The 27171-nt window shown below is 49.2% G+C and overlaps 9 protein-coding genes across 9 annotated transcripts; 2 read left to right on the plus strand and 7 right to left on the minus strand.

Moving 5' to 3' along the window:
* Positions 1-375: 375 nt before the first annotated feature.
* POJ06DRAFT_266713 (uncharacterized protein) lies at positions 376-2048 on the plus strand (the record flags this gene model as incomplete). The annotated part of the gene is made up of 2 exons (XM_056189179.1): positions 376-1098; positions 1149-2048. 2 exons carry the CDS (start codon positions 376-378, stop codon positions 2046-2048), a joined length of 1623 nt encoding a protein of 540 aa, XP_056045555.1.
* Positions 2049-2187: 139 nt separating this feature from the next.
* POJ06DRAFT_76927 (peptidase S8/S53 domain-containing protein) lies at positions 2188-5215 on the minus strand. Its single transcript, XM_056191535.1, has 3 exons — positions 4428-5215; positions 4298-4377; positions 2188-4247 (listed from the first exon to the last, which is right to left on the minus strand). The coding sequence occupies exons 1-3, from the start codon at positions 5083-5085 to the stop codon at positions 2328-2330; spliced, it is 2658 nt and encodes an 885-aa protein (XP_056045556.1). The 5' UTR covers positions 5086-5215; the 3' UTR covers positions 2188-2327.
* A 404-nt stretch (positions 5216-5619) lies between these two features.
* POJ06DRAFT_76954 (DHS-like NAD/FAD-binding domain-containing protein) lies at positions 5620-7284 on the minus strand. The gene is made up of 2 exons (XM_056191536.1): positions 6477-7284; positions 5620-6409 (listed from the first exon to the last, which is right to left on the minus strand). Exons 1-2 carry the CDS (start codon positions 7018-7020, stop codon positions 5847-5849), a joined length of 1107 nt encoding a protein of 368 aa, XP_056045557.1. The 5' UTR covers positions 7021-7284; the 3' UTR covers positions 5620-5846.
* A 568-nt stretch (positions 7285-7852) lies between these two features.
* Positions 7853-9551, minus strand: POJ06DRAFT_236735 (uncharacterized protein; the record flags this gene model as incomplete). The annotated part of the gene is made up of 2 exons (XM_056185917.1): positions 7853-9055; positions 9114-9551. 2 exons carry the CDS (start codon positions 9549-9551, stop codon positions 7853-7855), a joined length of 1641 nt encoding a protein of 546 aa, XP_056045558.1.
* Positions 9552-11056: 1505 nt separating this feature from the next.
* Positions 11057-14531, minus strand: POJ06DRAFT_248775 (Sodium/hydrogen exchanger family-domain-containing protein). The gene is made up of 3 exons (XM_056187077.1): positions 13971-14531; positions 12846-13906; positions 11057-12790 (listed from the first exon to the last, which is right to left on the minus strand). Exons 1-3 carry the CDS (start codon positions 14058-14060, stop codon positions 11434-11436), a joined length of 2508 nt encoding a protein of 835 aa, XP_056045559.1. The 5' UTR covers positions 14061-14531; the 3' UTR covers positions 11057-11433.
* A 528-nt stretch (positions 14532-15059) lies between these two features.
* POJ06DRAFT_76994 (Bestrophin, RFP-TM, chloride channel-domain-containing protein) lies at positions 15060-18213 on the minus strand. Its single transcript, XM_056191537.1, has 3 exons — positions 18172-18213; positions 16694-18112; positions 15060-16639 (listed from the first exon to the last, which is right to left on the minus strand). The coding sequence occupies exons 2-3, from the start codon at positions 18046-18048 to the stop codon at positions 15355-15357; spliced, it is 2640 nt and encodes an 879-aa protein (XP_056045560.1). The 5' UTR covers positions 18049-18112; positions 18172-18213; the 3' UTR covers positions 15060-15354.
* A 1285-nt stretch (positions 18214-19498) lies between these two features.
* Positions 19499-23919, plus strand: POJ06DRAFT_77045 (ubiquitin carboxyl-terminal hydrolase-domain-containing protein). The gene is made up of 11 exons (XM_056191538.1): positions 19499-19855; positions 19927-20025; positions 20083-20249; positions 20304-20433; positions 20488-20681; positions 20734-21126; positions 21178-21549; positions 21608-22563; positions 22616-22829; positions 22881-23302; positions 23360-23919. Exons 1-11 carry the CDS (start codon positions 19838-19840, stop codon positions 23803-23805), a joined length of 3411 nt encoding a protein of 1136 aa, XP_056045561.1. The 5' UTR covers positions 19499-19837; the 3' UTR covers positions 23806-23919.
* Positions 23920-24033: 114 nt separating this feature from the next.
* Positions 24034-24870, minus strand: POJ06DRAFT_266720 (CWC16 protein; the record flags this gene model as incomplete). Its single annotated transcript, XM_056189180.1, has 4 exons — positions 24034-24598; positions 24658-24730; positions 24781-24810; positions 24864-24870. The coding sequence occupies 4 exons, from the start codon at positions 24868-24870 to the stop codon at positions 24034-24036; spliced, it is 675 nt and encodes a 224-aa protein (XP_056045562.1).
* Positions 24871-25102: 232 nt separating this feature from the next.
* POJ06DRAFT_266721 (ATP10 protein-domain-containing protein) lies at positions 25103-26187 on the minus strand (the record flags this gene model as incomplete). The annotated part of the gene is made up of 2 exons (XM_056189181.1): positions 25103-25706; positions 25757-26187. The coding sequence occupies 2 exons, from the start codon at positions 26185-26187 to the stop codon at positions 25103-25105; spliced, it is 1035 nt and encodes a 344-aa protein (XP_056045563.1).
* Positions 26188-27171: the final 984 nt, after the last annotated feature.

Consider the following 27171-nt stretch of genomic DNA (forward strand, 5'->3'; position numbering starts at 1 on the left):
TATGGCCCGTCTTTAGATTACAAGATCGTCCACTCCACTCGCAAATCATTCTACTGGTCGAGATCTACGCAAACAAGCGTAAACCATAGTATCAGATACCTAGTTAATATGTTATGCACAGTTACCTCGCTGATTGTATGACTATATCTTTATGAATATGGCACAACGAGAACAACTGATGCACAAACAACTAACTGGTCGCATCGGCAAATTTAAGTTTAGCTATCGCTATCTTGCGCGAAGCGATGATCTCCCAAACCTCCAGCTCACGGTGATACGCCAATACTCTGCCGGTTCCCACCCCAGACAAAGGGTGGTATGTTCGTTATCCAACAAGTGCAGCCAGTGCCGAAGCAGAGTTGCTATTGTATCATTATGGGATCGATGTCCGAGCACAGAAAAACCCGGCGGCGCAGCGTTAATGAGAAGCTAAGCTCCAACCCGCAGTCGGGCGGGATGGTGCCACCGACTCTCTCGACCCTGCCATCCGAGATTCTGACGCTGATATTCCGATTCCTACAGCCGCGCGACTTGTTCTGCTTGTTTCTGGTGTCGCGATACATTAAGTTCATTGCCTCCTCGGCCAGTATTTGGCAGCGATTGACTGCAGCGTCAGAGTTCGCTGACAGCGAAGACTACATTACGCGGTATGTGCTCTTGAACGCACCATTTCGGATTCGTGGGCTGCGCAAATCGCAGAAGGCGATAATAGAGTATGCTGAGGAATATCCAGCATCTGATCGCATGTCTGAATCATACAATTGCGACTACCCGGGCCCCCAGGACGAGAAACGGTTTGTCCTGCCATCGAAAGCAAAGGCTGCGAACGGCAATTCGCAGTCGCTGCATCCTGTAGGTCCAGTTAAGGAGTCCTTCAATATTTATGGTATCGACGCATTGGATGCTAGTGTGGGCATGGTGATTGGCACTGCGGACGATTGTACGGTTAGGATTTGGGATCTTCGGGATAGTGTCCGCGGCGCTAGTTTTGCTCAAACACGGAATAGTGAGCTTGACGCGGTGTCGGCTAGTGATGTAAAAGTTGATAGGTGTGGTCGGCGACTTTGGATCTCGGCAGATAATGTTCTTCAGGAATGGGTATGCGAGTTTTGTTTTGCTGTGCAAGTGGTTCTAGCTAATATATCCAGGACTGTAGTACGCTTCAGAAAGTATCTCAGACAGTAGTCGACAAATCTATATCAGCCGTCAGCCCAGATCCTCATGCTGTACCTCAGACGGTTTTCGTTGCAACCCAGGATCGGCTTCTTTGCGTGGACACGCGTCTTCCGATGAGCTCCTCGTCATGTCTTCCTGCGTCCGGTGGATGTCAAACGGCCGCAGTCCCAGGCTATCCAGTCTGCGTCCTCGCGTCCAGTTTCTCTCCAAGAACGGTCTCCGTTGCTGGCAGATTTCCCTCAGTCTTAACGTACGACACGCGCAAGTTTCCAGCTATTCTCAACAGCGCATACTCAGGCGCTCACTCCCTCTGCGCCATGCACGCCATGCCCAATGGCCGCGGCATAGTCGCAGCTGGCGAATACAATGGCCGCGGCACGCTCGAGTTCTACGGCAATGTTTTTGCGCAGTCGACGTCTTGGAATACACCTGCGCCGAGCCGCTGGGTGAATAGATACACCGCGTCACGGTCATCGCTGCTCTCGCTCTGCCAACCGTCGTGGACGTCAGAACTCGTTCTCGCCGGCTCGGCGGACGGTGCCATACGGTGCTTTGACGCGTCACTTGACGGGACCTATTACCGCGAACTCATGGGCACTGAAACTGGAGGCCTCTCAAGCGACTCAATAATGATCACACGCATCCTTCCCATCTCGGATCATCGCACGGCCGCAGTTCTCGTCGACGGAAAGCTCAAGGTCCTGGAAATTGGCAGTCCGGACGACGACGACATCATAGAGACTGAGGATAATAATTCGGACGAGACACCGGATATGATCATGCAGCGACAGATGGATGCGAATGTAAGGCAGGCTGTGCGCAGAGAGTTGTTTGGCATGCATAATTTGAATGCCGTGCTTGTCTCATTTTGATGGAGCTGTCAGCCCCGTCGTTGGAGTTTGGATACAGGATATTAACGGCGTTCTTGCATCGATGCATTGGTTGTTAAGGCGTACAATTTCAATGGACTTCTTCAGTTGCAATACTACATTTTGCAACGTTTGCCAAATTGAAGTGGCCCTCGTGCGTAAATTTGATTCGTCACTCTTACTTAATTACAGCCCTTGTCCATCGTACATCCACCATATATTTTGTACAATATGCTATGACAAAGTCTATTCGTATTTACAAAGCTGCCCAATAATCTACACTCAAGAACTGCTGCCCTGATCACCCAACAACCGTTCCTTACCCTCTTCCGTCTCTGACTTCCCGGCGTCTTTCTTCCCCGACGCAGCGCCAGAGTCATGGCCGTCGTCAGACAGATCGTCCTCGTCGTCTGACAAAATGTCCTCAACGGCAAACGCGTCGTCCTCGTCAATATTCTCAAACGCATCGTACAAATCCCTCGTTTTCCTCCTCCCACTCGCTCTGGTATTCCCGTTTCCACGGTTACCTGCCTCTAAATCGTTCGTGTTTCTCAAAACTTGGAATTCATACCCATCGCTATCGCCTGCACGCCTAAATCCGGCTTTCTTGCGACGCTGGACGCAGAAGTATACAGTCACCAACGCGATAAAGCCGATGATCAGAAGGGCAGCGCCGTAGATCCAGACGACTTTGTCGGTTGACATACCGAAAGTGGGGATCCAGCTGAAGTACGCCGAGTTGCTGTCGTTTTGTTTGCTGTCGCCGGCATTGTCGTCGTAGTCGCCTGTGCTTGTTGGTGATGGCGCGGACACTGTGGCAGATGTAACCGGCTGTTCCGTGGATGTCGTACTCGTGGTCGGAATCGCTTCCGACGTAGTTGTCGATGTTGTGGTTGTAGGGGTTGGAGTGTTCGCGGTCGTAGTACTCGACGTAGACTCGGCAGGCGCTTTCGGCATCGGGAACGGTTTCGCGCGGGCGGGATCAATAGCTTCGCCCCAGATCCTCATCGTCCAGTCTTCAAACGTACCCTTGAGCTCGGGCTTCTCCGTGTCATAAACGGTCAAAGTCCAATTCCCGACTCCGCTCTCACCCCAATGCGCAACACTCATAAAAGTCCAATCAACAATGCCCTCGTTCGAATTGTCATTAACTCGTGTCGTCGCTAATATCGACACGGTTCCAAACGGACTCGTAAGCCAGACCGACAGATCACCTCGACGCTGGTGCCGAATGTTGACGGTGACCTGGACGTGCTCGAGGCTCTCAAGATTAGCGTTGACGAGATCATTCTGGTCGATCGTGATTTCCGAGCTGACGCCATTCTTTCCGTATGGGATATCCGTGTGCACTTGCGCAACGTGCGTGTCGAACCAGGCCTGCGGCTTGACTTTTTGAAAAGTCTTTGCTGCTTCCACGATAGCGTACGTGTCTAATTTTCCGTACCCATATCGGTGGGAGTAATCCCTGCCGTTGGCGGTTTTTTGCCACACTGCATCGGGGTTGTCCACTTTCACGGCACTTTGCAGTGCGAGATACTGCATGTCTCGCCAGGAAAGGTCCGGTCTAATAGACAATACCAAGGCAAAAATACCCGCCGCTAACGGTGCTGCAGCGGATGTACCACCGTGAGAGTCTGAGCAAGCCTGTTTGCCGACGTCTGTGGTATGGATGAAATCACCGCTGCCAGACGAGTAAGTGACGACGAGCTGCGCAGAGCAGTCCTCAGCATAATACGGATGCAGCCCCTTTCGATCCAACGCGCTGACAGTGATTGAGTATATACTGTTTGTATATCCGTCGAAATTGCAATTATCGCCATTCATGGCGCCATTGCCGGACGCAAACACAAATACACTTCCCAAGCCATTCCTGCCATTCTGCGCACCATTAATAAACGCCCGTTTAATCAGCACCCCTGGCGCATCCATAGCCCTGCCGTCGTCAGGCGGACCCCAGCTGCAGGAATAGATATGATTGTCCTGCATCTTATAATTCAGTGCGAGCGCCTCGTCTACGTCCGTGATTTCTTTCGACAAAATCCTGATACCAGCAATTTTGGAGTCATACGCGACGCCGAGACCGCAAACGTTGTTTTTGACAGCCGCGATTTCGCCGGCGCAGCGGGTTCCATGTCTGTCGTCAGCTAGGCGCGGTTTAGGCAATGCGACGTGATCGTTAAAGTCGAATGATCCTTGTGCGAACTGTGATCGTTAGCATAGTCCAAAATCGTTTGGTCATTTACTTGACATACAAAATTATCCTTCAAATCGTCACTATCAAAGTCCAATCCGTCGTCAACGATGGCGGTAACAACCCCTGCACCAGTAATATCTCGATCATAGGTTAGTAAAATACCATGCATCCCGAGATACTAAACATACTCTGAAGCCAAACACCAGAGACATTAACATCATGCCCTGGTTGCAGCGGATTCATCAAGTGCCACTGCTTTTCAAACAATGGATCGTGAATATCCAGTGCCTTTTCGAGTTCCCTCAACGGTAGCAATGAAGAATCTATCGGTTGATCGTAAGCGTAACGGTCGGGTACGTCACGCTTGTATAACCGTTTCGTCTTCATCTTCTCAAAATACTGAACCGGTTGCGCAGCGCTGTTCCGCTTTCTCAACTTTGCCGAGACATGGTCTTCAGCAGCAGGAGCGGCGCCGTCGTGACTAATGGATTTGGGCGCCGAGAAAAGATAATGATTCTTCAAACTGCCTAGGGGTTCCTCAAAACGTAGGCCGATTTCGTTCGCAAAGTCATCAATGCGGCAGGCTAAATCGCAGTCGCTGTTCGCTAGGTCACCAGGATTCCAATCGATCTCGACCGCGTAATAGTCCCGGGCATCATACTCTCGTGGCAAAACGTGGGTTCGAGGATCTAACAGTAAATCGGGAGTCGCTGCAGCGGCGGCCAATTGCGGCACTACTGAGACTATTGAGAGCGCGATTATTATTAATAGTATTGATGTAGATCGTATTGACAGTGGTGAGTCTGTCGTGTCGATGCGTCTGTACCGACCCAGGATACTGTCCATCGCTCTAACGGATTGGAACTGATCGTACTGTCCGTCGTTGCTATCACCGTCCTACTATTTCAGGTGAAATCCAACTCAAATTGGCGAATTGGAGTATTTGCGGTCCGAGACGATCACCGTTATAGCAGTTGCGGGGACAATGCGGCGAAATCAAACCACTACTCTGGAGACGAGCAGCCTACGCACTGAATGTGCACCGTTTTAATATTGCCGCTGTTGCTGGAATTCCTATAAATCTGTCTTCTTTCTCAACCAAGCCTCTACAGTGTATTTATCGTCCTGGAGAAACGAGAAAAGGAAGGGGCGATCCCTAAAACCGCGGATCCGCTGATCGAGTCGTGCGGTTTCGGACCCTCGACGCCGACCCTGACGAAGAAGACAAAGGCTTGCGTAATTTGCAGCCGGTGCAGCCGTCCCCCGGAGATGCCTCTTGGGTTCGGCATTTAAAGCACTATCTGTTATCAGGTGTCTGCATTTGCGACACATTGGCGCGCCAGATCCAGTTTAGCGCGAAATTTCAGGGGGCTATAACTACTGAAATAATCCTGGCGTAATACTTATGAATGGTGATTGGCAAATGTGGACAATGGAATGTCTGCATCTCCATGCACCCGGCTATCTCCCTGCTGCTCGCAAAGTAGAGATTCAAAGCAAATAGTGGTTTATGTTCGCAAATATGTATCCATACATAATGTCTGCCGCACATCTAGTACATGCAAATAAATATCCCCCCAGACGCCGTTATTCTAAATCTCTCTACTCTACAATCTTACGCCTTGCGCCGTTTCCTTCTCCTTCTGTTGCTCCTCTCTGATCTCCAGCTGCCCTGCCGCGACAGTGACCTCATCGACTTCTACGCTCTCTGTCGCAGTAACAAACGTTTCGTCGCCGACATTGTCAGCATTCTCACCTGCATCCTCGTCCTTTTTCTGCTCACCCATCGTCTCCTCCTCAGCCGCCTTATTAATGCTATCCAGCACCTCCTTCTGCGTCTTTGCCCCCTCAACTTCCTCCTCCTCGATACTCTTGACAATGGCGGTCTTACTCCACAACTCATCCAGCTGCTTTCCCCACCCACATTTTCCCGCCAACTCACGCACGCTTTCGTCGCACGGGCCCAGGACCACGACATCGGTCTTGCGTCGGCCAAAATCGCCAACCGTTTCGAGGTTGAACAGGATCCGCGGACACGAGACTTGCGACGGCAGGCTGGCAAAAGGATGCACTTGCAGACTCGTGCCGGCCACGATGACGAGATCGGCGGCCTGCAGGTCGGCTGTCATGAGTTTGAAGAACCGTGCCGGCAGCGCTTCTCCGAAAAACACTTTTTTTGAAACCCCCCAAGTTAGCCCAACCGGATAAAATATGTAGCAGCCAAAGAGAGGACCTACCGATATCGGGCTTGACCAGCCCACCACACCGCTTACACCTCGGAATCTTATTTTCGTTCATGGTCTGCTCTAATTCGTTCTTGCCCATCTCGCTGCCGCAGTCAATGCAATGATTCTCGGCGAACGAGCCGTGCGCCTCGACAATTTTGTCATCGGACACGCCGGCAATCCGCTCCAACGTGTCGATGTTCTGAGTGTACACCCGTCTCAGCACGCCGCGGTCCTGCAAGACCTTGACGAACGAATGAAACACGGTCGGCCGGAACTTGCCCGGGTACAACTCGTGAGCGAGCATGTAGAACGCCTCGGGCCGTTTTCTGAAATAGTCAATGTCGAAAACAGCTTCGGCGTACGGCAAGTTCAGTCTGGATAGGTTGTCGTACAGGCCGGTTTTGGGCGATCGGAAGTCGGGGATGCCGGCCGCGGTCGAGATGCCGGCGCCGACCATGATGACGACGTTGCGGACTGCGCCGGAAGTCAGGTACTTTGCCATTGTGGACAGGTCCGGTGGGCCGGAGGTTGTCGGGAACTTGAATTTCGCCATTGGTGAGTATACGAGTCGATGGAGACAGCAGGACAAGACGTATCGATTCCGTCGTACGGTTGATCAACGGGATTGTAAAATAGGCCTGAGACAAAAGATGCACCTTTTGGGCTCGGATGAGTGCTGCAGGCTCACAAGAAGTTTTGGTGCGAGTTCAATTATGGATTGCGGCTGCTGGCATCTGGCGAGAAGTCGGTGACGCCGAGAACCGACAACGTAAGCACAACCATTTATATAATAGAACCTGTCATTTTACATGACAGTTGAATTTATGATTCCAGTAATGCGCATAAAAGTAGTACTTTTCAAATTGAGCTATCTGACGACAATCTCGCAGCTGCCGTAATAGATCCCCATTTATATTACGGACAACACTGCAAATGCATTCATTGCGTCTGCTGCTATGCAACCCTTTCCTATCAATATCCTCATCGCCGACCTAATTAACGGTACATCAGTCATTCCAATCAATCTATCCGTACAGACGTCGACCAAAATGAGTTGCAATCAGTCAACTCAAAGCAAATACTAAAGTAAACAAAACTAACTTAGTACGAAGTCACACCAGTATCCAAGAAAACTAACAGTATGCCGACCAATACAATGTATATCCAAATGAAAATGTTCACGACCCAGAAAACCATCTATAACTCCAATGGCACGAACGACACAGTTGCAATGCCATACTATAAAAAGACAAGGACTATGCGCTGAATATACGCCGCGAACTATATCCAATAACTTTTTGCAAAAAAAAAAAAAAGATAAGCGAGCCGTCCATCAACTTTTGTCATGACATGCCAAACATTAAATGATTAATTAATTAGAAAAATTAAGACTGCGACGAAAGTCGGACGCATTCCCGGTATGCAGATTCGAGATCCCGTAAACGTTTCTCTTCAATCCCCAGGATCTGATGTCGTGTGTTATATCCATGTTCCAAATGCGCGCTCTCGGGTTTATCCTCGAATTTCCTGATATTCTTCCGTCCTGGCTGCTTTTGTTCGCGGTAATCAACGTCGACGAGCACCCACCGGCCCGTGCGTCCGATGTCGGTTACGCCGCCGTGGTTGACCTCGTTCTTGTCGACGACAGCTAAGCTTGGTGCTTCGATTACAGCGCGCTTGGTAAACGGATTTGCCTTAATGCAGTTCACCACGACGTCGTTTAGCTCGCGCATGGACTCGAAGCCTTGGCACAAACGCAGCTGGGATAAGTGGACGCTAAGTGTGTCGATCCTAAGGTTCTTGAAGAACGCGGGACACAGCGAACATCCCCCCGAGACAGACAGAGCCCGCAACGAGGTCCGTAGCGATGGTGCGAGGAATGAGCAGATGTGATGGTTGGTGGACAATATCCGACTAGGACAATCCATAGTCAGAGCCTTGAGCTTCTTGAACATCGGCGGCAGTGGATGATACGGCGTCGTCGGAGAAGGAATGACTTTAATGGTCATGAGGTCCAGGTACTCGACATTGGGTAAGAGCGGGGCAAACATCTCCATATCCTGCATTGACCAGCAAATATTCTGGAGGAACAAAGTGTCGACGTTCACGAACGCGCCTAGCGGGATGTTGCTCATTGCCTCGGGGTTGATAACGCAATTGGCCAGCCGGATTTCCCGCAAGTTGGCGAACCGGGCCAAGACTTGGAACCAGACGTGAGAAAAATTGCGGCCGCGGCGCCAGCCAGCATAGTACGACCACGAGAACTTTTGAATCCGCTGCATGGCGGCAGCGGACGCCGGAAATAGGTGCTGCCAGTCCTTGAGACTAACATCGTTCACATTCTCGAGAGCAAGGGACTCGATATTGGGACATAGGTGTAGGATTGTGGGTAGGTGGGTAAGGATCGGAGTCAGGTCGCTCGGGAGATACCCCGAGGCTGCCCGTGGCGTGAATTCACCAGGTGCTGTGTACGAAAATGACTGAACCAGTGGTGCTACGGTTAAGGACGAAGAGAGGAGTGTCGAGACCAGCTTATTGAATGCGCGGACCGAGTGGAGCTTGATGTCGGCGTATAGATACCGGTTTACCTACCAGACACATTGAAGTCAGCACGAATAAAACATCTGTCGAGACCAGCGAACTCACATCGCAGCACAGTTTGGAACATGTCAGGCCCAGAGGTAAGAGCTTTGCTTTATGAATGTCGTGGCGGTCCGTGACTACATAGTCAAAAATGCTGTTCAAAATCTCTGCCGGCAGTGCCATGAGCTGGACGGTTTCAGGTCGGCCGTTGGGCTGTTGTGTGCCTGAACCGACGAGCGTGTCGGCCGACGACGATAAGTAGTTTGCGCTGTCGGCCATAGAATATGGCGAAGGAGATGGGGGCTCTGTTGCGGAGGATGATGCCACCGATGAAGGAGCGCTGCCGTCATACGAGCTGGCTGGCGGCGACATTGCATACAGCGAACTCGTCTGCGGTCTTGGAATTGGGACGGCGGTGGCCATGAGCGTGCTCGACTCCGGGGGGACAGTCATCGGAAGTGCAAGCTGGGGTGCAGCCGAAACAGTCGAGTAGCAGCACATCGAGAATATCGAGAGCGCAGTTCGCAGCAAAAGGCGCGAGACGCCGCGTCGGAGGACGAGAGCGCAGAAAGTTGGTGAGCACGCACTGTAGACACGAAGAGAGAGCAACAAGTGAAGAGAACGAGGCGAAGACGACGAACGAGCGAGCGTGGAGGCCGAGGACTGCGTTAGCGTAACCACGACTGGAGCTTGGAACCTGTGCGCGACTTAACAAGCGAGGTCAGGGTCGGAACAAAGTTTCAGCCCTAACCACAGGGACCAGGTACGAGCCCGGGCCGCACAAAAGGTGGTATATCCCAAAGTGGGCTTGCCAGATTGGGCCTAGTGTGGCGCCCCCTCCTTCGCTGCCTCGACGTCATGACCGTCAAATTCTCCGCGTGTCGTGTCGAGTCGAGCCGTGTCGAGCGACTGGTGTCGACTAGTGTCCGTCCTTATCTGCGTCGAACGCGACACCCGTCCAAGCTATCGGCGCTAGCTTACATATACAAACGACCGACGTCATGTGCATTCGTCGCACGGCTGTGCCGTTAGCCCAAAATGCTGTTGAGGACGTGAATAGGCACAACGAGACGAGCGATGCGTTGTGGTTTGTACACGAGTTGTATAGGATTAATAGTATAGAATGAATTCGTGGGCCAGCAGCACCTGACTGAATAATTCTGTTGTACGGCCTCTATCCGCTAGGAATGGCCCTAAATTCGACGTTATCAAGCAATTACTAGGCCAACAGCGTCTCCACTGGAATTCGCCGCCTGCTTAGCTTCGCTTACGCCGACGATATAGTGCGTATTCTCACCATGGGCGATAACCGTCACCACCTAATAAGCACTTACGCCGCAGCTGCGCAGGCAAACATATCGCGCCGGATACCATGATTATGATGAATTTCGGTGCGTAGTTTAGAGTTTGGATGCTTGGTCTCGCTAATTTGCGCTGCGAGGTTTTTGGATCTCGAGCGCGCATGCATTCACCTAGCCTCGTTCGGCGTAGCGTAGCATAGTTGTTTGCTTCAACGTGAGTTGCTTCGTCAGAGGGGCCCAGCAGATGGCGGAGACGCTAGCGCCGGCACCGACCGTTGAGGAAGCAGCAACGCTTTGCATATTTCAGTTGCCCCGACGAGGGAATGTGGTCTGATCGTGACGTCAATGTGTTTTATTTGCGCAACTCGATGGACCTTGGAGTCAACCGCCTTGCTTCTGGCGATATTTATTCTGCAAACTGGATTCGGAAAGCGAGCACACCAACGCCGAGGGTGTTGCTACTAAGTGATTTGATTTGGTATGCGGAAGCTTGTTTATCGACCTGCTGGCGAGTTTGAAATGCAATCTATCCCCCCTTCCGCCGTTTGCATACGCCGCACCGGCAGGGAATCGAGCATATGCAGTGTATGACGTTAGCCAAGCCCAACTGCGTACATACTCAAATTTCCCGTGCCGCCCGAGCTTCCGAACTCCGACCTCAAGATTTAAGAAAATCTACTAAGCACACATCTACAATCCCCCCTCCCTTAAATGTCCCTGGTAATAGTCTCCATGTTGAGTAGTAATGATGTTGAGTAGTAATGTTCTATATTTGACATCGTGCGATATTAATCTCTCTACGTCATCGGCCATATTCGTCACAGTCCTCTTTGGGCCTGATGCTGCGGCTATCTCTGCCTGGGAATAGTGCTGGATATTCAACACGAAAGAGAGATATTACTATGAGCTGAGCCATCGCGGCCCCACTCTGCCGATCATTGCTCTCGCACCCTTCCTATATCAAGCTCTTCTCAAAATTTCGATTCTCATGTCCCGGCGACGTAAATGCGAATTACGAGTAGTGTGATCAAAAATACTTCTCATTGTGTATCTAGATGGACGCCAACCAAAATACTAAGAAATCACTTTGCTCGATAAACGACGATGCTTCCCGAAACTCTGCTTGCCACAAGCCAATCCGCCAACTCGCCCAGGACACCCAACTGTCTAGTGTCTACCCCCGGCGTCGACGACGACGACGATGACGAGCTCGACCCAGTCAACGCCCCACCCACCGCGTCGCGGCCCAGCACGATCAAATCGGATGACGACTGGATTTCATCCTTGGCTTTCGCAAGCAAGTGCAGGCTCACGTCAGTCATAGTCGAGTCAACGCTCTCCAACACGATCCGCTCCGAGTATGCGCTCGTACAGCTGAGCAAACTGTCGCGCGAGTCTGCGTCATTCAACCTGTACACGATCGTCGCCGTCACGTTCTTGTTCCAGAATACCCGTTCTTTCAAAAACCTGAGCGCCGCGATATCGTCCGCGCTGCCAAAATATGCAAACAAGACGTGATGCCGCTCTCCGCGTCCACCACGGGCAAACATCCAGTTCGCAGCATTATCTCCTTCGTTCACGTGTTCGACCGCCGCGTCGTCGAAACCGCGATCGAGCAGCACGACCACGTCGCACGTCGCAGATTCATACAAACCTTTGACAATGCGGACCATCCTGGATGTCACAAACTCGTCATCAGCCTCGCTCGTCATGGTCCACGGCACGACCACCATATCGCTACCCAAATCAGTAGCTTTGTTCGCAGTGTACTCGGCAAACTCGTGGTCCGGAATGATCGCCTTCGCACCGGTAATTCGGCTACGGTCCCAGAACTTGCCGACCGACACGAACGATTGCAGAATTGGGTCCTTCCGCAGCGAAAGTGGGCTGTCCTCGTCTTCAACACTGCTCGCGCGCATCAAAGCCGACGTCCGGTCCGTCAACTCCTCAAGCTTGAGCCCATGGATCACAAGCGCATCTGACTGCTGCACGGAACCGATCGAATCCGTCTTCTCGATCGCTAATCGGCGACTAGGGTGGATTGCGTCGGATTGCTCACTCGCCGTGTGGCCGCTCGGGGCAATTAACACCTTCAAGAACGCCGTGATTCCCGGAATCGATTCGAGACGAGTGAGCATCACTAGAATCTTGAGTGGTGCAAGCGCCGGACCGTCTGAGCGAACTGTCTCCGCTGAAGGTCGTGCTGCATGGGCGGGAGCTGGCGCCGGCGGCGCGTGGTCTACGAGCGCGTCGTCCCAATTGACCTCTCCGCGTCGCCAGAGCGCAACTTTCTTCTGGTACCAGACTGGGTAGAGCCATGCTGTCAAAGGAGTAGTCAAGAACGTGCACGCAAGCGCCATGACGACAAACATGGTAAACACTCGTTCGCTCAAAATTCCTGCTTGGAGGCCAACATTAAGCACAATCAACTCAACCAACCTATTCCCATTGTTAGGCGGCGAGCAAAAAAATGATGAACGAAAAATCGACTTACCCTTTGCACGACATCAAAGTACCAACAGTAAACGATTCTCTCCACAACAGCCCGTTAGCCTTCGCAGCAAGCGCGCCACCGGCGATCTTCGTAACCATAGCAATCACTATAATCGCAATAGTGTATCCCCACGTCGTGCCATCATCCAGCAAACCCAAGTTCGTCTTGAGTCCCGACAATGCGAAATACAGTGGCAAGAACAGCAGCGTAATGATATCCTCAATCTTCTCTGCCACACCGACCGCAAACACTTTCTCGTGGGGAATGACCATACCGGCGAGGAATCCACCGAAAATTGGGTGCACGCCGATTATGGACGTGAAGAACGCGGAAATGAGCACGAGCAAGAACGTGAAGATCATCATGAGCTGTGTTGGGCCGGTATCGAGACTGCCAGACCGGCGTGCAGCGTATCTGAATATCGGCTTGACAATATACATCAGAAACAGGATCCAGCCGCATGAGACGAGGAATACCCAGAGGGCAACAATACCGCTGGACGCGTTCACGAGGGCAACGGTCAATGCTAAGAGCACCCATCCCACGATATCATTTGACACACCAGCGGACAGGACAATCGTGCCGACATTTGTTGACAACAATTTCAATTCTGTCAAAATTCTGGCCAGTACCGGGAACGCTGTAATAGCCATCGCTACACCAATGAACAGCGCGTACAGACCAAACGACATTGGGCTGCTTTCATTATCGTCGAGGTGGTATGTGCGATACAAGCCATACGACACTGCGACGCCAAATCCGAAAGGCAGTGCCATGCCGGCTATCGCCACGCTGCCTGCTACGCGCAAATTCTTCATAACCAGTGATATATCGAGTTCAAGACCGACCAAAAACAGGAAAAACACTAGTCCAATATTTGCAACCAGGGTGAGCATAGGCATCGAGGCTGATGGAAATATTGTCGCGTTGAAGTTCGGGATATGACCCATAACCGAGGGACCGAGCAGCACACCACCGATGACTTCGGCGATCACTCGAGGCTGGCGGATAAGAGAAAGCGGATAATGTAGAAGTCGGCATGTTACCACAATGATAACAACCTATCATCATCCGTCAATAATTACCACTGACGTTGCTACGCAAGGAAACGAACAAGGTGCATACTTGAATAATAAACAGAACAAGGGGATCTGATGCGTTGTATTCGGTCGGATCTAAACCGCCAAACACACCAGACTGATCCGGTGCTGCCATACTTCCCTTACTCCAGAAAGCTAGACGCAATTGCCAACCACTGGAAGGGACGAGTGGATCTAAAAGTAAGGACGAAGTCCTCTGACGTTCAACGCTCCAGTGATGCTGCGGCCGGATTCCAACTCAGCCCCTCTAACCCCAGGATGTAACAGATTTTAGGTTTACCGTCATCACGCAGTGCACATTGTAGGGTATTCTGCCCTAACTCCTGTGACGACTTGCCGAATGTCGCACCTCATTTTTGAAAGAGTACAAAGTACCAACGCCTCAATCTGTGTAATTATGGGAAAGCGGTCAACACGATAAGTTAACTAACACCAAATTATATAGCATCCGTGGCACAAGCCCCGCTGTGATGATAGTGACGCTCGGCTCGGCTATTCATGCAATTAATTAATATTTCACATTCGAGGCCATGACACTCTTGCCAAGACTCTGGCGTTACACAGATCGGATGCTGTTGCGCGCTCGCCGACGCGTCAACAACGCGTCCCCTCTCTCATCCACAATTCGCGAAACAGTAACCGTCCACAGTGGCCCAGCTGATATGGAATCCTGGAGACAGCGCTTTTTCAAATCCTCTAGAGGGGTTTGCCAATAGTGAGTGGTTGTTCGCGTCATTGCGGATCAGGAATCCGACACTGCCGGCTGCAAGACGTCTCTGTACTCCAATTCAGTGTAACACGATCGCGCTCGGACGTGGATTCGCGCCGTAGACAACAAATTAATTAATTAATTCGAATTGCCAAGACTCTGGAGTCGGCCAGATCGGATGCTCGCCCTGGTCGCAGCTTCTGTGCTTCTCGTCTGGTTGTAAATACGGCCATCTTCCCCCGCTGCTGCTGCCCTCCTTCCTCGTCATCGTCTTACGAGAAAGATTCTCACCTTGACAACGAGAACTAAGTCGCCTGGCAAGCGACGCAGTCTGCGGAGAGCCAAGAGGGGAGCCTGTAACTGGCTGAGATCCTCTTCGATCACGAGCGCAGGACACCGACCAACGGAACAAAAGATATTACACCTTATTTATCTAGTAGTCAAATAAAAGAGCTTTTAAATGCCCTGATCAGATACATACAATAAAGTGCCTACTTGATATGGGGTATGCTCGCAAATCCAAACAATGTCCAAACAATGCATTCAAAAAGTCGAAACTTCCCACTTTTCGAAACTTCTTGCCACATTACTAACGCCTACAAACTGCAGATCATCGCAAACGTAAATATCCTATATTCCTAAATAAAGCAGGAAAACAATTTTAATCCAAACTGAGAAGACGCGACGGACCTCGAGAGAGTTACAAAAATTTGGCTGAATTCAAAGATTCGTAAATTTCCTTCGCATCGTCTTCGTTGTTCAGGTCGTATGACTTCGGCTTCGTGCTGTGGTCGGTTTCGGCGTATGTTGAATCCTCGCTTGACACGGTGCACGCAGTAGGTACGGTGGTGGGTATCAGGCTGTTGTCTGCGTCCAGCGCATTGGGACTAACCGGAGACCTGGCCCTGGTCGAACTAGAAGCAGATAATCGCGGTGAGTTTTGGACTGAGAATTTTGAGTGTACAGATGGAGACGACATCCTCTCGTCTCGAACAACATCAGGCGATAACACCGATAACTGCGGAACTGTAAGCGCGAGCCGCGGAAGATGTTTCTGAGCTTCCTCCAACGGATCCTCATCACCACTGGCCTCACTGCCGTCAACATCTGACTCATCATCTGACTCCGTGTCTGGCTCATCATCCGACTCCGTGTCTGGCTCATCATCTGACTCTGCCTTTTTCTTGCGATCGCTTTTCCAGGACCTGCGCACCGTGGTTTCAGTGGCTTTTTCACTCTCTTCTTCCTCGTCCTCGAGAATAACACTCTGCTGCCGTCTTTCATACGTTCGCCGACTAGGTCTACCCATAACTTCAGACGATATGACATTACTATCCAATATCGGACTAGTCACCGGAGAAATAGAAGCAGAGTTCCCAGATAATGCGCTCCTCAGCGACGACGAGACAGACGGCCTATGTAGCTTCTTGGTTTGATCCGCCACATTTTCGCCATCGACTGCAACGCTAGTAGTGGAGGGCTTTTCCTTCTTCTCGTCATTCTTCTCCTCCATACTCCGACGACTTGATTGGAACTTGTCGACATTCTTGTGCCACTGTTTTGATGGATCTTCGACTGTCTGCTGCAAAATCCTGAACATATCCTCCAGCTCCAATTCTTTCTCGCACTTCTCGAAATCTCCACTGTACACTGGTGCCAGTGGCTTGTTCAGACTATCGCGCATCCAAGCGCTGGAACTGGCATACGGCACGTAAGACATGACCATCGAAACTTCGACGCTGATAGTTTGGCAATACCGGTTGAGATCGAGATCGTTCGGATCGAATCCGAACGGATTCTCAATCTCAAGACCAATGGCTGCAAGACCGAGAATGACGTAACCCGCGATGACGGTTGCGGGAATGGCGACCCAATCAAGAACGGAGACCAACTGGAATGGGAGCATGAGCACAAAAATCCACGCCAGCTGATTGCAAAGAATGTTATACGCCAACGGAAGCGGTGTCCGAAGAATTCGTTCAGTGCTAGCTCCTGCGTTAGTAAGTTGAGCAGAATCCTTGACGTGTGATCAACTATACCCCGTAAGAATATCGGTCAATGTGTTTGTCTGAGTGAAAAAAAACGATATCTCAGACGGAGTCAATATTCCTTGGTCAACTTGCATCTCGCGGCAATAATACGCTAGAAACTGTAGGATTTCCAGCGGCAAATTACCATGCATGACAGTAGCACGTGAAATTCTATCTTCACGATCAAGCAAATACTCTGATAGCTTGGGATCGATTGGAAACCACTGATTCACGATCTTAGATTTGATATCATTTGATGCCTGGATGGTTCGAAGTATGGTGGCTCTTCGGTGCAAAGCAGGAGGTCCACCAGTGGAAGTGCTGCTGAGCGCCACAAGACCTGGCTCGATAGGGGACACGGGATTTCCAACAGTTGCTGACCTTAAAACCTCTTCCATGGCCTGCAATCGTTCAAATTCCGCCTCTCCGCTTTCTTTCGCGGCTTGCTTCCTTTTGGCCTCTATCTCAGCCAATTCGGCCCTCTTGCGCGCATATGTCGGAAGATATGCAACGAATGGTTTCAAGTCATCATAGTCCGTGCCGAGTTCTTCTCGAAGATGATGTTTGAGGGCTATGGCGAAACCAATCAACAATTTCAAACATGTGACTTTCATCAATATGTCCGCCTTCTCTTTGCCTTTGCGTAATGGAATTTGAAACCATACATATCGCGAGAAGTTGCGAATAGTGACAGTTAGCTGTGCCCAGTATTTTCGTCCTTCGTTGTATCTTTCATACGCTGTATTCACACGGAATGATAGAGACAAACCTGTAACAAAACCCAGCACTGTAATCAGAACCGTTGAGACACCCAGATTCGTGCTTAGCTGTGATATGCACACGATTATGGTTGCCCATGATCCGACGATCAATAGTTGAGGAAATAGGTTCCAGAAGATCGACCCTCGGAAACGGAGAGCATAAGGCAGAGCTGAGCGAGCAAACGGATCATCGTGAACCTTAGAATTCAGAAATTGATCGATTTCCCACTCAAGCAGTTTGGTCCGGAAAGTAGGAAACCTCCTCTTCGCGGTTTTATTGGAAGTTTCATCTACGAAATCATCAGCAAAGCTCTCGCGACGAGATGCATTTCTGTCTGGTATGTGATCCACTTTCGCATGTCGCCGAGCGCGGCTGCGACTGCGCCTGCCTTTCTTGTGGCCATCGGTCGCAGACAATTGATCGACAGGGTCTTTCTTCGCATCGTTGTCGCCCGCTGGAGATCGCCAATGACGATGAGTAAATGACCGGGGATGTTCATTCGTAGCAGATCGCGGACTCCTTTCTGCAAAAAATCCGGCAGAACTGATATCTGAATTCAACGTGCTGCTCGTGTGAGTGCGGAATAGCCTTCGCGTGTCCATTGCGCGGAGGGAGCGTACCAACTGCTGTCGATTAGGCCACAAATCAATTCCGACGTGATTCTGGCTATTTTAGGTTAGATTATAAGGACAATACAATTAACCCTTCAACAAAGAGTCTCGTACCCTTTGTCTCGAATAAAGTTGCTTAAGGCGCACGGAATTATTGCGGGGACGTAGACCGGGCGTTTGCGTGTTGTTATCAGCAGCTTCCGGGGAAAGTCCGAATGGTGATGGTCATGTGGACAAGCAGTCGAGCCTGAGATTCTGCAACCTACAAGAGTCGACTATTGCCGGCTTTGTGTCGGCTGAACCTACAACGGCTATAATTCATGAGATCTGCTATTAGAAACAAGTCAATGCTAGGTCTATATAATGGACAATCGGCGAAGATGAGCCTCGGCTTACTGCTATAATTAGGGCAGGGTCCACAGGGGCAGAAATTTCTTGTCAGGGTTTTTAGGGATGGGCCCACATTCTTCCATAAAACAATGCTAGCCTGCATTTATCCTTTGTATGATCTAGTGTACGGCGACAGATCCTGTCATCCTTTGAATAATATTTTGCTGTCTATAATTGCTAGTTGTGTCCGTCCACAAATTGGTTGCATCAACTATTTTTCAACTTTGGTTATAGAGTCTAAATGTTAAATGAGAGAATGACGCTCGCAGGTCTCATCGATGTGCTACCTGCTTGCGGTATGATTCATTTGGACGAATCGCTGGACGCCAATTTAGCAATCCAGCTTAGAAAGTAGTCACGGTTCAGCACGACTTCATTGGGCTGGTCCTGGTGGATTAGTTTGCTGTAGCTTACACGCTATGACAGCGAATGCAATAATGTCGTTAGACTGAATGATATACGGCCGATTTGTAATGATAGCGAGCCATCCCCTTCGCGGAACAGACAACGAAGTCGAACGAACTAGCAAATGATTTATTCTAATGTCGCGTACGAAAACAAACGTTCATTGGGCGAAATCCCTGATATTAGTTCAGGTTCAGAAATATTTTATGCTTATTCCCTGTATGATATAACATTTACAATGTTAGCTATGTCTATCTGTTCTCACTGTAGGGCAATCAGCATTGGCCACGGTATTCTGGTTGACTGATTTGCAAGTCGTGATTTGCCCTGCTTTTAATTTGTCATGTAAACTAACTGTTGGCTCCATTGATTTTGCATACTAAGATCTGTGCCGAAGTACTGCTTGCAGTTGTCACATATCCTGACCCCTATGTCACGCAGGCAAGGCAAGTGCATTCAAGACTTATCGTCGTAGTCTGATAATTCGATGCGTCGCATTTGGGTCCACAAAGGGATCCGGCGTTTGGTCGCCTACAGCTATTATGTGTGTTAGATACGCAAGTCTACTTTGCATTCCTAAGACAACTAGTAATAACGAATGAAGTTAAACATCTAAACGAGTTAATAATAAGAGGACGAAAACGCAGTACTGTCTTAGTATTATTGTACTTAGATATCATAGCTTGCAGCACTGAGAGTTGGGAGATCAAATGACTCCGTCGACGTCGAAATCCATTCAATACGAGCTGACACTGCAAGCATTAGGTGGACAGCCTGCCACATCCATATCGACCAGTCCACAATTCGTATGCGACCAACCAAATAGCATACTGCCATCTGTTCATCTGTTGGATTTTGGTACTCAGCGTTTTTAAGGTTAAGATCAATATAAGTACTCTGCAATCGGCCGTTACCGACGACGAACCTTGGATATGCATAACTCCCCGCTCCCGTAGTAATCCCATCGATAGATCATTGCTGTACAATGGAAGGATGGCAGGAAGTATGCCTTTTCACTGTGCGCTTCTGAGTGGTGCGTGGATCTATGATCGCTAATTCATTGGACTGTTGCAGATATACCAAGTCGCAACACAACCATTCGGGTTTGCGACTGCCATCTCGGCGGTGACGTTTGACACCAGCCAGGAACTTCTATGGACAGGTGATCTGAATGTAGGTGGTTACTTTTACCATTGAAGAGCAAGTGTGTCTGACAGGGCAAATTCTCAGGGCCGCATAGCTTCGCTTGCTGGGCCATCGCTGCGGAAATACACGAGTTATGTAGGCCATACGTCACCTGTTCAACAGATCCTTGTGAATGATAGAGGTGTTCTGTCTTTGGATTCGGACTCTCTAAGGATGACACAACGGCGAGGGATTGTGCGATTCAACCTAAAGTGAGCAGCTCGACAGCAATGAACGTGAATGGCGCTAAGGCTAACCGTGTATAGAGACGAGAAGAAAATGAAGGATCTCACATGTATGAGCTATACTTCTCGTGGGACGTCCGAAGTTGTTGTCGCTGGACAAAATCCTGGTCTGCTCAGAGTCAACGTCGACCGAGGCACCGTAGTTAATGAGGTGCCCCAGCCCCTTGAAAGTGGCTATTGATCGTAAGCTAATCAATACCGTTAGGTCCCATCTGACGATGGATTTACTGTCATGAGACGCGGTGGGCGTCTAATTTGCGCCGGGAGCACCCGAGGGGAAGTTGTCTTGATTGATCCCGTATCACTGCAGATCGTTCGCAAAATTCCTGCTCATTCCGGTGGTTTGGCGGATCTTGACACACACGACAATGTTCTCCTCACATGTGGTCAAACGCATAGGTACGTGATTAGAGTACTAAAGAGCGTCCGGGACTAATATGCTTGGATGCAGAGGGACTTCATACCTTCTTGACCCGTTACTCAATATTTATGACCTTCGAACTTTCCGTCCACAGTCGCCAGTACCATTTCCAGCAGGTGCCGCATATGTGCGAATGCATCCAAAAATGTCTACGGCTTGTCTTGTTTCATCGGTTACTGGGCAGCTTCAGATGCTTGATTTTTTTAATCCGGCGCACGCGTGCCTTTACCAGGCAAATATCAGCTATGTCACTGGCCTTGAGTTTTCGACCTCTGGTGATTATTTTGCGCTTGCGGGAAACACAGGATCAGTTCAGATATGGGGCACGTCGGAATCGTCACAATTCACAGAATTTGGGAAGCAAATAGAATGGAATGATCCTATATTGGATACCACTCCTAGTATGAAGGCCACGGATGACGTGTAAGAGCAATATATTCTTTCGATGGCATAGAGATTGTTAATAATAGTCAGTCCATTGAGTACAGTTGGGATGCCCTATTACCGGGAAAAGCTTCTTTCCGCATGGCCACCAGATATAGTTTTCAACGTCGCTCGACGGTCCGAGCCTATTGATCCAGAAATCCTTTCAACTATGAAAACTGTCGACTTTGTTGGATATGCTCCGTTTCCTAAGCGGCTTCGACGGTATGTCACTGAGTCGTTGCCATACAGCAATTACACCAAAGCCGAATCGAAGACGCCTATGTTTAGAAGTGAACAAGACAAACTCTTGGCTCAGAATGGTATGGCTCAGACTATGGAGGCAACTACAGATCCTGTTGAGTCGTTCAAGAAGGTCGAAATTAAGTACAGCAAGTTTGGCGTTGAGGATTTCGACTTCGGGTAAGCCTCCTTGGCACACTGGCAAGAAATCAATATGAGATCGACTGATTTGTGACAGATTTTTCAACCGCACGCCTTATGCAGGTCTTGAGACACATCTGCAAAATTCATATACAAACGCACTACTACAATTATACCGGTTCACTCCGTTGGTCTATAATTTTGCCCTAAAGCATGTTTCTGGTTCGTGTCGATCTGAAAGTTGTCTCCTCTGCGAACTTGGCTTCTTGTTTGACATGTTAGCCAAAGCAGAGGGCCAACACTGTCGGGCGTACAACTTTGTTCGCGCACTAAGCTCTATACCACAAGCAGGGGCACTGGGGTTACTTGAGGATGAGACGACTTCCAATAAACATCTTCCACTGGGTGCTATGCTGCAATCGTTCAATCGGTTCTTGATGGAGCGGATCGGACAGGAGAACAGGAGCAAGGAGATCGCGTCATCGGAGTTGATCAATAACAATTTCGTTACCCAGTTGGACAAAGTTGCTGGTGTGACCACGCTTACTAGTGTTCGTTGCGGAAATTGTAACAGTGAGACTCACCGGCGGGCCACAACGTATGTTACTGACTTACTCTATCCGAAGTCGCACGACAGTTCTAGTGGACGTGGTACCTCAAATGGGTCGGATAATAAACCGCAGGCTACGAGCTTTTGCAACATTTTGCAGCAAAGCTTGGAGTCAAAGACGCATACGAGAGGATGGTGTGGGGAGAAATGCCGCCGTTACCAGATGCTCACAACCACAAAACGCATTCAGTCGCTGGCTCCTGTACTGGTGTTGAATGCCGCAATCAATACACACACATCAAGACAACTGTGGAATCAAAAGAATTTCTTGCCAATGAAGTTCCAAGCTGACATTGGAAAAGACGGTTTGAAGATCAAGCAAATTCCTGATAACACGCCACCTCCACTTGAAGGCAACAGCGGCGAGATTTACGAACTTACGGGCATGGTCGTCGAGGTCAATTTTGGCCCTCCTGATAATCATATGGTATCACTGATTCGCAGTAAGGTACATGTAGATAAGAGAATAGTCGCAGTAATCTAATTTGTAGATAGTTCCCCAAGAAGATGGATCGAAGCCGTGGTATTTGTTCAATGATTTTTCAGTCCAGCAATTCCCTGCCGCAGAATCCTTGAAGTTTGATTATGTGTGGAAGACACCGACGTCGCTGATATACCAGAGCTGTCGGCCCTCTTATACGGAGTACAGTACGCAGTGGAAAGATCAACTTGATACATCCTTGTTATACAGCGAAGTTACGCTCAGCTTGTATGTGCAAATTTGTTCCAATTGCAATAAGTGTTGTTAATCTCAATTTAGTAACCGTGAGGGCTTGCGATTCGAGTATGAGTGCCTCACCAAAGAAGAGGCGCCCACAGGTGGAATGCTTGTCGCTATCGATGCCGAATTCGTTGCTCTCCAACAGGAAGAAACTGAGATCAGAAGTGACGGCACGAGACTTTTGGTCAGACCCAGTCGACTCAGTTTGGCGCGAGTGTCGGTCATCAGGGGTGAAGGTCCCAAAGCCGGAGTGGCGTTTATCGACGATTATATTACCACGAAGGATAATATTGTTGACTACTTGACCGAATTTTCTGGAATTGAGATTGGTGACCTTGATCCTCTGAAGTCCAAGAAGTCATTAGTGCCCTTAAAAGTCGCGTACAAAAAGCTGTGGCTGCTTCTTAACCTTGGATGCGTCTTTGTCGGACATGGATTAGCAAATGATTTCCGAACGATAAGTACGTTTTAGTCAATTTAATTCAAAAGTAGCCGTCATTGCTAAGAGTGACATGCAGATATCCAAGTTCCAAAGGATCAGGTGATTGACACAGTCGACTTGTACTACATTAAGTCACGGCAACGGTATGTTGACTTAAATCAGTGTTTTGACTCAATATTGATCTCAAATAGTAAACTTTCGTTACGCTTCCTTGCCTGGTATCTTCTGAATGAGAACATTCAAAGGGAGACGCACGATTCGATCGAGGATGCCAAGACTGCACTGTTCTTGTACTACAAGTTTCTCGAAATCAATGAACAAGGAGGCCCCTCTGCGTTCGAGAACGTTTTAAACGAGATCTACATTGAGGGCCGTGTTGTGAACTTCAGACCCCCGGTTGTTTCTGCATCAGATGCCACAACGAGTAGCACAACTACAAATACACAAGCTATCTTGACAACGGAAGTACCCGGGATGAATCCGGAAGACAAAAAGGTTATTTCACAATTGGTGGAATTGTAATGTTAGGTGTCTGCCATACCTCGTTTAGGCTTTGTAATGAACAGGTTTGTTAATGAACAGTCTGTTGTGTACGGATACGCATATGAGTATGCTTAGTTGAACCGTCATAGATTTGATATTATGCATTTGAAAGCCATGAGCCAAACACCGAGCCCCGAAAACACCAGCCTTGCATATTTCCTGACCATAAACCCGCTCATATGATACATATAGGTTGTTCATTGCAAATCACTTCATATTCCTCTTCTTGTGATGTGCCACTTTCGCCATCCTCCATTCCATCGAATCATTGGCCGAGAGGTCTGCCTCTTTGCTCTGCTTCTCATTTCTGAATATTCTCCGCAGAATTTGATTCTTTTCGTACGGATCGGCCCAGCGCCGATTAGTATGCTCATATAACTGCGTAATGCGCTTATGCGATTCACGCATATGCTTTGTCTTCTCAACCGACTTCTCGACGACCGCAAACGGATCGCTGCTGACCTCGTCATCCGTCTGATTGCTAGAATGAAGTGCCGAGTCCACTCTAATTGCACCAATTTTATCTCCATCGAATTCTGTGATTTTTCGCCGTGCTCCCGACATGACTCTATATTCAGTCTTCTGGGGATCAGTTTGAATTTCAAGATAATTCGGACATAGATGACATTTCATGCGGAATGAGAAAATCGGGGTAGTATAATACGCGCCGACCTTCTTCTTTTCGGCGTTGTAACGCGTGCCCTGTGCTAGATGGTTGTTGCATTTTTCGCACCAGATGTCGAAGGGTAGTTCGAAGCGGACGATTAATATGCTAGGCAGTATAAGCAGTCAGCGCTGAAAACGAAACAGCAAAGGCAGATTGGAACATACTGTTGATTTAGCTTCCTGGCTCGGTTTCCAAGAGAATGCTTGCCCGCTAGCTTATTCAGGGATGATTTGCCATCTATCAGACGTTAATGCTTGTCTAGCAACTTGAAACTATGTACCACGTACCGTAGTCGGGCGGATAGTACTTGTTGTATCCTAAATAGCACAAATTAGACCACTTGTTCCTAGAAGCACAGCGAAATATTTACCTTGCATGGTGCCTTGGTGCCAGGGTGTATGGATAAGAGACGACGATATTGAGTGGCAGATGTGGGTAAATATTAAAGCCGTCATAGCCAAATGAAATTGTGGCGTTCAATCTATGTGGTGGTGGCTTCACTCTGGCAGACGTGGCTGTGCCCTGCCCTATAGAGTATGGCGGCTCGGCAGCTCAAATTTACGACTATGTACGTTCTACTATACAAAATTTACAATCTAAGACTGAATCTCAGTTCTTCTTTTGTCGAGCCCGATCCTCCGCGACAAGCCCACGCAAGCATCGCTGCATGGAATCCTTTTCCTCTGCCGTTGCATATCCACCAGCAGCCCATCTCACTTTACAATCGCGGTCGACGAGATAGACGTATCCACAGTACCGATTCGCAGCACCGATAGAGAGGTTAAGCTGTCCGGGTAACTTTTGAGCATAAAAGAATTTGCTATACCGGCTCTTTCCTACCACCCTTTTCGTGCGATACTGGAAGAACTTGGAAATCCAAGACTTCACAAAGCTCTCCGGAATGGTAATATCGACGATCTGATACCCTTCCTCTTCCGGAACATCTGCGAGCGCATTCTCCGGGGATCCGAAATAAGAATTAACTTGTCTTTCGCCTGATACGGAAGAGTAGATCTTCACAATTGACAGATGCCCTTTTAGTGCTGTCGTGGTGTCTGTAAACTTTCGAGAAGCCAGAGTTGTTCCATAAAAATTAGGCATATAGAGCGCCTTATCTGCTCGAAAAAACATGTTCGGCGCAATCCATTCTTTACCCATATTCTTCTTGTACAGATGCATTTCCGAGAAATATGACTTCGAAAATTCGCGGACCCTGGTCTGTCGTCAGTCTAATCCACGCCACACCGACACGTAAGAACTCACAATTCTCGTCGCCTTTCAATGTGCTTGTCATAGTCCACAAAGTCAGCCCGTTTCTGAGTAAATGTCCGCTTATCGATACCAGTATTGTCAGTTGGCTTTGGCGGCGACATCATCCCGATCGGGCGGACAAGGTAGTTTCCATTGTTGTCCGGCCTCTTGGCCGAGGCGAGCGCATCGAGAGCTGCCGCGACGTCGGGATTATTGATTGGTTTTCGAGTCGGCTTCGGAAGCTGGGTCGACGAACTAACTGCTCCGGATGTCTTTGGAGGAGGGAACGGTCCGGTGTTAGGAGAAGGTGTAGGGGTCTGGATTGAGTAATTGCGGCTCCATTGGTACCGAATGGTAATACATTGGCATATAGGTTTCGATGAATACGAGCCAGAGAGTCGCACGAAGGACCACAGTACTGATATACTAGGAGCTGGTGCCATTCTTGATTCAGAAAGCAAGCACAATCGTTGAATTTCCAGTCAGTTATATACGTATGTGGGTGTCACATTAAGTCTTGAATCCGGGTAATAAACCTTACGAGCACAATATTGTTTTGGTCGTCTGGATGCCTCATCTGGCGATGTCCAACATAATACAATCAAAAATCCCGGCCCTCTTGCGTTAATTTGGCCATAGACTCGTTATAGTTATATACGCTATATCATAAGGCTAGCGATGGCTCGTAAGAAGAAGGCTGCACCACATTAGAGTAGTTAACGCGTTCAGGGGCTTGGTTGCCCAATTTTTGCCTTTTGCTGCAATTGAGAAAAAGATTTTGGTACGTCTAGTGACTCTTCTAGTAGGTTGGATCAGGTTCGTCTTCGGTCACCAGGGCAGCATTAGAGACCTCCCCTGCAGAGGAACCAGATGGTACTCGCATCTCTAATTAATTAAGTTACCAGTTGAAAGCCTGAAACAGGTGAAACTCTTCAGTCCAAAATATACGGAGCCTAAGCCTAGAGCGCCGTGTGTCAGCGATTTAAATGGTACTTTCTGGCCCCGTCGGCGGCTGTAGGTACCAGAAGCTGCGACCAATTGCGTAGTACTAACAGCTGATGCTCAATTAGGTCCGACTAGTCGGTGCCAAAGGGATACTATGGCGTAGGATTAGATACAGTCGGAAGAAATATCGCATAAGGGCGTTGTCGATTTGACTAGATAACAGCATCAGAGGGTTCCAGAAAAGGGAAAGTGCCCACAGACGTGCGTCATGGCGTCAGCCGTACTGCTCGCGCCAACTGTCAAAAGCTAATAACATTAATTGAAGCCTGCATGACACGAGGTTACCTTTGACCAGTGGGCAGCTAACAATGCAATTTTCGGGTAGAAAGACGGCAATGTCCGACATGCGGTCTGATAGACTGATCCGGACGTTTTAAGGTAATTCTAGTTTAGCCATGATAAACCTGTACAGTACATTCATT

Source organism: Lipomyces tetrasporus (genome assembly GCF_029532465.1).
Source record: "Lipomyces tetrasporus strain NRRL Y-64009 chromosome Unknown POJ06scaffold_3, whole genome shotgun sequence".
Taxonomy (NCBI): Eukaryota; Fungi; Ascomycota; class Lipomycetes; order Lipomycetales; family Lipomycetaceae; genus Lipomyces; species Lipomyces tetrasporus.

Coding starts and splice junctions, on each gene's coding strand:
- POJ06DRAFT_76927 (XM_056191535.1), bottom strand. CDS start 5,085: ATGGACAGTATCCTGGGTCGGTACAGACGCATCGACACGACAGACTCA. Junction 4,378..4,427: donor CTCTGGTGTTTGGCTTCAGA/GTATGTTTAGTA, acceptor CCTATGATCGAG/ATATTACTGGTGCAGGGGTT. Junction 4,248..4,297: donor ACGATTTGAAGGATAATTTT/GTATGTCAAGTA, acceptor TAACGATCACAG/TTCGCACAAGGATCATTCGA.
- POJ06DRAFT_76954 (XM_056191536.1), bottom strand. CDS start 7,020: ATGGCGAAATTCAAGTTCCCGACAACCTCCGGCCCACCGGACCTGTCC. Junction 6,410..6,476: donor GCTGGTCAAGCCCGATATCG/GTAGGTCCTCTC, acceptor TTTCAAAAAAAG/TGTTTTTCGGAGAAGCGCTG.
- POJ06DRAFT_248775 (XM_056187077.1), bottom strand. CDS start 14,060: ATGGCAGCACCGGATCAGTCTGGTGTGTTTGGCGGTTTAGATCCGACC. Junction 13,907..13,970: donor TTGTTCTGTTTATTATTCAA/GTATGCACCTTG, acceptor GGATGATGATAG/GTTGTTATCATTGTGGTAAC. Junction 12,791..12,845: donor ACTTTGATGTCGTGCAAAGG/GTAAGTCGATTT, acceptor CAATGGGAATAG/GTTGGTTGAGTTGATTGTGC.
- POJ06DRAFT_76994 (XM_056191537.1), bottom strand. CDS start 18,048: ATGGACACGCGAAGGCTATTCCGCACTCACACGAGCAGCACGTTGAAT. Junction 16,640..16,693: donor TTGACCGATATTCTTACGGG/GTATAGTTGATC, acceptor CGCAGGAGCTAG/CACTGAACGAATTCTTCGGA.
- POJ06DRAFT_77045 (XM_056191538.1), top strand. Junction 21,550..21,607: donor GTTGAGGATTTCGACTTCGG/GTAAGCCTCCTT, acceptor GATTTGTGACAG/ATTTTTCAACCGCACGCCTT. Junction 22,830..22,880: donor AGCGAAGTTACGCTCAGCTT/GTATGTGCAAAT, acceptor ATCTCAATTTAG/TAACCGTGAGGGCTTGCGAT.